Source organism: Apaloderma vittatum, unplaced genomic scaffold (genome assembly GCF_000703405.1).
Source record: "Apaloderma vittatum isolate BGI_N311 unplaced genomic scaffold, ASM70340v1 Scaffold43710, whole genome shotgun sequence".
Classification (NCBI taxonomy): Eukaryota; Metazoa; Chordata; class Aves; order Trogoniformes; family Trogonidae; genus Apaloderma; species Apaloderma vittatum.
Window position 1 is genome coordinate 1 of NW_009695859.1, and position 8,553 is coordinate 8,553.

At 39.1% G+C, this 8,553-nt stretch overlaps 1 protein-coding gene across 1 annotated transcript; it reads left to right on the plus strand.

Moving 5' to 3' along the window:
- Positions 1-270: 270 nt before the first annotated feature.
- On the plus strand, positions 271-3,055 carry PSMA4 (proteasome (prosome, macropain) subunit, alpha type, 4). The gene is made up of 5 exons (XM_009872549.1): positions 271-344; positions 561-649; positions 1,503-1,633; positions 1,831-1,954; positions 2,419-3,055. Exons 1-5 carry the CDS (start codon positions 271-273, stop codon positions 2,571-2,573), a joined length of 573 nt encoding a protein of 190 aa, XP_009870851.1. The 3' UTR covers positions 2,574-3,055.
- The last annotated feature ends 5,498 nt before the right edge of the window (positions 3,056-8,553 follow it).

Sequence of the window (8,553 nt, forward strand, 5' to 3'; positions counted from 1 at the left end):
CATGATCCTTTTCTCAGAACCGTACATATAACTAAGATACTGACCCACCTACTTCTTGCTGTTCATCTCTGCTCTCACGACATAGTTACTTAATAGTTTTGGCGTACCTTAAAGGCAGGAGCTGATGAACCTGTCTTATATGGCGGCTACATAGTTTTGATCAGAGAAGCACAACAGTAGGTGTTGTGCTTGAACCACTGTATGAAGACGTGACAATTTGGTGGAGGTGGGTATGACTTCAGGTAATTTGTGTGCTTGTATTGCAGGGATATGGCTTGCAGCGTTGCAGGAATAACTTCCGATGCCAACGTACTAACAAATGAACTGAGGCTGATTGCGCAGAGGTAGGTCTGTTGCTGGTAACGCGGTTTTATTCGCCTGTGCTGTCAGATTCACTTCTGTTTGTGTCTTAAATCATGTGCCTTTCGTAGAGCAAGAACAGATCATTTGAAATAAAATGGCTAGGTCAAAGAGGCGCTAACCTAGAAACTTGCATCTTGTGTGATACAGGATACTGCCAGCAAAACCAGCTTTGAAAACTGTTTTGTCTTTCACGTTAGGTATTTGCTACAATATCAAGAGCCTATTCCTTGTGAGCAGCTGGTGACAGCACTGTGTGATATCAAGCAAGCTTATACCCAGTTTGGAGGTAATGGACTGTGATGAACCGTTGTGCTTTTAAATATCTAAAGAGTGATTCTTTTACGTAAGTTGGAGCATCAGACTCTCTGGACAGTTGTACCAACTTCTAACAAGTTATACCGGGATAAACAATAGCCAGATTTTAAGAGGAGAACAGATAGTCACGGTGACTGTTTTGCTACTGAAGGTGCTACTTTTTAGTGACAGGAATTGAGGGCTGAGATTCTGGCCCACTGTGTAGAATGCTTTGAGTGCTCTTGGATTCAGTGAATGCCTTCAAAAGACCAGCAGAGAACTGTTTGATATGTAATCTTTGAACATTTTGGGCCCATGAAGCATAATGGCAGAATAGATCATGAATGACACTATATGTAGAGGTATCAACACTGTAACACTTTAGAAAATACTATTTCTGTGGATCAAGCAACATGTTAAAAAGGAATGTCTTAAGTAGTGTTCCTGAACTGATGATTGTAGTATTTTACATGTATGTAGCGTGCAAGAATGACCTTTGTATGTACCTGGCTTTTGACACCGTTAAGTTACACACTTTAACAGCTAAGCTGTGTAATTTTTTAAATATTAAGTTTTGATTTAAAGCCCTGAGATGATAAATTATAATTTGTGGAGACAGAAATGAGCTGCCATAAGGGTTAAGTGCAATAAACCTCTGCTGCCTCCCTCTATGACTTACAAAGAGATGCTGGCATGCTTATCTCAAGCAACAGAAGTGCAGAACAGTCTGTTAAATCCTAGTTCACAGGAATAGATTTGAAAAAGGAAATCAAAGAAAATAACTGTCACTCATGACCAATCTTTTTGCTAAATTTAGGTCGCTAATAGCTGCCTCTTTTCGACAGGAAAACGTCCTTTTGGTGTTTCGTTGCTGTATATTGGCTGGGATAAGCATTATGGATTTCAACTGTATCAAAGCGATCCTAGTGGAAATTATGGAGGGTGGAAGGCTACATGCATTGGGAATAATAGTGCTGTAAGTTCTGGGATTTTTTCCTTCCAAAAAATCAAGCAAAAAAATGTGAATTGCACTTGAGTTGTTGATTGATTACTAGTGCAGAGCAGGGATGGATACTTTAGAAACACTAGTTACTCCTGTGTTGGTATCTGGCAAAAAGCAACAGTTTGGTTGATTGCCCAAAGGTGCTGTTTTACTTTCTGTGAAATTTACAGGCAGCTGTGTCAATGCTGAAGCAAGACTACAAAGAAGGAGAAATGACCTTGAAGACTGCGCTTGCATTAGCCATTAAGGTTCTAAACAAAACCATGGACGTCAGCAAGCTCTCTGCGGAGAAAGGTAAGCGGTTCGGTAATACAGGATAACACTCTCTGCTTAAAAAAGCAAATGCAGTGAATGTATATACACTAGATGAGGTTTATTGGATTTTTAGTTGTCCCGTGGCAAATGTTTTTAGAAGATGCAGCAGCCTTAACCTTTCCCTAAGTCTCACAGACAGCTTAGTTGAGACTGGTCCACCCTGGTGAGCTGCAGGGGGGAGGCTGCCGTTGGGGGATCGCAGGCCGCCCTGGTGCGGCAGCAGAACTGGCTGCATGTGTGGTAGAAGAGTCGCTGGGGAGGTTTTAACACACTCGTGTGCGCTGCTGTGAGGGGGCTGCTGCCGCCCGGCCTGCCAATCCGGCTTCTTTGTAGAGGCGGGACAAGCACCTTCTGCTTGGTTGTAATGGGAGATGTTCGCCTTCTGATGAGTGCTCTGTCTGAAGGACAAAATGTAACGCCGCTCTCTGTTCCATGTGTTTCAGTTGAAATTGCAACACTGACAAGAGAGAACGGAAAGACAGTGATAAGGGTTCTGAAGCAAAAGGAGGTGGAACAGTTGATAAAACAACATGAGGAGGAGGAAGCAAAAGCTGAACGTGAAAAGAAGGAAAAAGAACAAAAAGAGAAGGATAAATAGAATATGAAATCATGTGTTCTGTAGATAATATAGGCCCTGCTTCAGTAAAAGTTAATCTGGATCTGTGTTTTGTAGAAGCCTACAAATATGCCATGGAGGCCCCAGAATTACTTTTGATGAACCAGGTCCTTAATCATCGTTCAGATAATTAGTTTATTGCTCCTTACATTGATCGATAATTGCTTTAATTCTTGAACACTCTATTTCTTGCATCTTCTATTTTTTATTATGGAATAAACTTTAAGAAGAATAGTGATGAGTGTCTTTATTTCCTCAGTACTGTCTGAATATGCACTATCTTGAGAGATTTAATCGCTTTACATCAGTAAAACAAGGTATATGCTAGTTGGTAAAGAATATGGTGTTAGAATTGTTAGAATTTTCTGTACATGTGTGGATTTTCCTTTTAGAGTAGTGAAAAGGGCTCCTAAGTTTGCAAAATCCTTTCACAAATAAGGAATTAAAGTGTGCTGGCATGCCAAGTTTTAATTTTGGCCTATTTGTTCTGTAACAGGCTATGTCAAGCTGATGGACTTGCAAGAAGTAGTGTTTTAAACATGGCCTGTAGCAAACGTGTCCAAGTTATCATAGCCTTTCATGAGTGCATGTATTTTTTAAGAAATTAATCATATAACACTAGCTATATTCACACGAACTAGAAAGATGGTTTACAAAAGCCATGTGAAAATGTTAAGCTGCCTTGTCAAAATGCAAATAGGTAAATAAAATAGTGCATGATTTTAGGCCACGTTGACTATTTTACATTTAATCGTGAAAGGAGATTGAGATGTATATTTAGTTTTTAGTGTTGCTGATACTTCCCTAGAAAATTCAGTTCCCTTCTCTGACAGACAACAGTCTAGAAACCTAGCCAGTTAACCACTCCAGAAATTGTAATATTTGTGCATGGATTAGAAGTTAAGGTAATTTTTCTTCATATAGTCCCTATACTTGAATGAAAAATAACATGATTTTCAGATTAACAGAATTCTCTCCTAGTTCTGGAAAAAAAAAATCTGGAGTTAATAAGGGAGATGAAAACAAGTTACTGAAAATTATTTTGCACCCTTTCAGTTATCCAAAGCAAATCAAAAAGCTTGCTTGAGTGACACACTTAAATTTGAGCGGCCTCACCCGCTGATTTTCAAACTGTGACACTGGTGATCCATACCCTTTGTGCGGACCCTGGATTTTACACTGTTGTAGCTTTCTAGGTTTTTACCCGAAAGGATGTCTGGTGTTTACAGGACTTCATGTGACCCCTGGAAGAAACAGTGACCATTGGAAGAAACAGTGACTCCGTGCAGGTTTTACTATCTCAGACACGTTTGACTGATGAAACGTACTTTGTCAACATGGCCAGAAATCACCCTCAGTCTCAGCCCGTTTTTGGGCTCGTTGCTGCACGATTCACTGCTGAGAACAGAGGGAAGGGATCTGACTCGAGGTGTCTGTGCTGCAGCTCGCGCAGACCTACTGCGCTCACCTTGGCAGCCTCTGTGCAGGCAGCGGTGCGGGGCGGCGAGGGTTCTGTGCCGGCTGCAGGATCCGCCCGTTAATTTTCTGAGCCTCAGTGCAGGCCAACTGCTTTAGTCTTTTGTACTGAACGTAGTACTTTGTTAGTATTCACGTTTTCTAGCGAAGGCTGAGTTCTACTTCTGCCTTGTGCAACAGTACATCTTCCAAATAATAACGGAGGAATGATAACTTCGTGCAACAAGTCCTGAATGGGTGCAGAAGACATGCAATGGGTAAGATTTAACCTCCATTATAAAGGGTTGTATAAATACCTCAAACTCCATTTTTCTGTAGAAGATTCAGTGCTTGACCTTATTTTCTGATACCATGAATGCAATATATCAGAATCTTTTGCAGATTTCTAGATCGCTGATGATGATTATACGAGTACTTGGATTATGCCCTAAAAGCAGCAATGCCAAAATGGAGTTTTTTCTGACTTCTCAGAGGTCACTTGAAACAAAGTGTGATAGACTCCAGCAACGCTTTCTGTCTTCCAGGAAACCATTAGAGCATCTGAGTCTGGGTATGTCAATGTATATAAATCATGCAAGGCATTTGTTCAGTGTACTAGTAAAAGTATTACTAAATAGCTTAGGATATAGATTTATTAAAATATTTTTCTTAAATGCTTCTGTTTCTAACAAAAAGGGGATAACAAATATATTTGGATCTTTGTTTATAAAGAATTACCAGTAATGTTCCTTTGCAAGCAATACATTGTTTGCTGGTGAAGGAGAACTTTTTAGATCACAGAACTTTTTAGATCACAGATTCACATACAGATACTGTAATAATCAAGAGTCAGAATGACTTAAATTATTTTCTGATCTGTACTCCATTGTGTATTGAAGCATTGTGGTAAGTTGTGTAGTTACACTACATTTGAAAAGCTCTATTTATTTAAAGGTTTTGTTTACCCAAAGTAAACATATTGTCAAATCATTTACGACTATGATACTTGAACAATAATTACCAATTTAATTTAAAAACACCATCTCTGCTGAGTGCCATTAATAGCCGGTTGTGAGCTGAGCCTCAGTACTGCCTTGCAACAGGCAAGTAAATCCAGCTGGCACTGATATCCGAGATGTACCATAAAGTTCTGCTAAACTAAACTTAATTTCTGATTTTTGTCTGCATTTGAACCTAGGACAGTAATAAGCAGGTGCTGGAGACTAGAATCTTCCTGGGACATCCTTACACTAATGCAAGTTCCTTTACCTGTTTTTCCTAGAAATAGAGCAGCGTTTGACTGCATAGGCCTGTTGTGTTGATTCTGGCTTTGTGTGTTTTAAAAAAAAAGCAACGAAAAAAACAACAAAAAACTAACACCACTATCTGTGCCTTTTCTGGGAGTGGTTTGGGGATAAGTCATAAGAACAGAAAAGTGATTTTGGCGATACATTTGAGTCGCCTTTGCTAATCAAAATGACCTTCCTGTTCTTTGTATGGTGTTTTTGGTGTACGTAGTGTTTCCGTAGAATTTACAGTGTATTACCTGAGTAGTTAAAACATTTAGCTATTGCCATGGATTAAATGTTTTTAACACCAGAACTTCTTGTGGTGCTGTGGAAGGTGATAGATTTTTTCAAATTAGGTAAAAATATTTACTTGAAACTGCATAATACGATGTTAGTAAACCTAAAGGCTTGGATAGTTTATATCTCGCTTGAGTGCATGATAGAACACGTTAGGGTAAGTATTCACAAAGAGATTGTCCTAATAAACTGTAATGTGTTTTGTTATTCTAAGTAGTTTAAGAGATAACGAAACTACTGCTTCTCCAGTAATACCTGTGCTGTCTCTTGCATCTGTCAGTGTTTCTGAAAAAAGTTAGCTTGTTTTCTAGATGACTGTATTCTGTGCAAATAAAGTCAAAGTGACTTCTAAGACTGCTTCTTCTGTGCTGTACTCTGTTGTGTGCTGGAGGACAGAAGATTCCTTTAGGTATGCTTCCCTATTCATCCCAGTATCTAAATATTTTTACTTGTCATATTTATGATAAACAAAGGATTTTTTTATGCTAAATTTGATGGCTGCTGCTGGCATATTATGATTCCTAAGGTAATTATTTATTCTTTCTGTTTATAATCTTAAAATTAGGGATAGAACTTCTCTACTATGTTGGAAGAACACAATCTTACTGATTACAAGGCGTCTGAATTAATAGTTTTAGAGGCCACAGAACTGTGTATGATACATAGATAATGCAGGTGTCTTGTATACACTTGGCCAGGTCCGAGAAGTAAATGCACTCAGGTACTTCATACATGAGATAAATGATGTAACTAGATGAGATTTTAGACCTACTTAAATGTCTTTCGTTTTCTTTAAAGAATGTTTTCCATTGCAGTTTCTCTGTAGTAAAATGTCATCCTCGTTTTCAAGTTTTAATTGCAGATATTTCTATTCCAGTATGAAAATGGTTCAGATAACTTGATCTGAGAGTACCCTTCACTGGTTATATAACTCTTGGCTTTAATCTGGAGAAAATGCAGCTTCACAGAAAATTTTTAGAATACTTCTGATTTTGCAAAGAGAGCTGACCAGCTTGCTATTTTTATCTGTGGTCAATTTGGCATTTGGCTTTCCAGCTAAAGTATTCTTCAGTGCACAGTGAAAGCTGCCATCAGCCAATTTACTGGAGTTTCTCAGAACATACTTTCGATGGTACCTTCAGATGTCAGCTCCTGCTGAGAAGAACCCTTTAAAAGATTACAGACATTACTCATATAATCGTTTAGACTCTTGCTTAATGATAAATATTAAACATGCTGTTGATAGTATTAATATTTTGCTCCAATTTCAAAGCAGCAGGAAAAATGGCTGTTTTTTTGTAACTACTATTATCTAAAACAGTAATAGTACAACAAAATCAGTGTGTGCCAGATGACGCTACATAAAATATTTAGCAAATGTTGGCCATGTAACCTAGACAGTTTAATCCTTTTCTATCTTGCAGCATCTGTTTTGCCTCGCTAGGACCCAGCTGCAAACAAATTCATAGTTATGTAATAAAACCAGTTTGCTGTCCTGCACATTCAAGTGGCAGCTCTGTTTTAACACTGTTATCTAGGCATTACATCTCTAAAATGAATTTACTGCAATGCACATGTGCTGCTAACAGAAATACAGATTTTTTGTGATAACCTTACATTAGGAACACCAGGTGCAATGTAGCAGTAGTTGTCACAGACTACAGATTAGAAATTTCAGTAAAAACATTGCCTGGTAATTTCTGGAGCACTCAGAAAACATCAGAACCTCCAGTGTATCACAGAAGAGTAAAATAGGAGGGGTTTGTGCCATGCTTTGGGCTAAAATATTTATTTATTCTATAATCATGGGTTGACCACGGCATACACAGCGAGCATTCCATAATAAAAGTCACGCTGCATCCTTGAGCATGCATATTTTGATTGTGGAGCACATGCAGTATATAAATGGATTCTCGATATATAAAATGACCATATTTACTGCAGAGCCTCCAAATCGATCCAACGTGTCACCAGAAGTGTGCTGGAAGAAACTACTGTGTAAGCAGCCTTTTTTCAGAAGGCTTGCACGGCGTGCATTGTCTTGTACAGGCATGTACAATCTAAATATGGCTGCAGGATAAGATAATACAGGAACCCACCAGTTAAAAAATTAAGAAAGGGGTGGAAATGCTTAAGCACTCTGGTTTGGTCATCAAAAAGATTATTTGCACAAAGAGATGCACTATTTTCCTGTAAAATGAACACGGTGTGAAACAATTTTGATAACCGACAATGTGCTTAATGAAATGACTGTGGCTAATGCTCGTGTTAGGAAGGTACTAAAATCGTTGCTAAAATTGAGCTGAATCTGGCCTGTCTTCCTGAGGAACCTGGTACCCAGTGTTTTCCACACAGCAGCTGATTAACACCGCGTAGTCATTTAGCCCTTCTTTCCAGACCTCTTCTCTGTAAAAATCCCAGTATCTTACATGTAATAAATGCATTAATGCCAGCTGCTGCATTTTTCTGTGCCCATGTGTCCGCTGTACAGTCCCATTAGGGGACTCAGGAAAACATCACTGATTACATTTTACAGTTGATGTACATAAAGTTGTGTTTCAAAACAGCTTTTTATTTATCCAGTATAGAAAAAAAAGGTGGTTTTTTGGTACAGACAGTTATTTATGCTAAGTATCTATAATATAATTAAGGGTGGAAATATCCTAGGCCTTTTATCTTGCATTATTTTTGATCGGGAGTTCCAAACCGTTCATTTTGGAACTTAAAACCACCTCGTGAGTGTTACACCTAGTGCAAAAACACTCTAGCGCGTGTTTCCTACGGGATGGAAGTTGAAAAGTGGTTTAGTATTGTACTTTTCACCAAGATTCACCTCAGCCTGCCCCCTCCCCAGGCCGCGGCTCGGCGGGAGCAGGCGCTGGCCCCGCTGCACGCCCCGCGCTCGCTCACCCCTCGCCCCG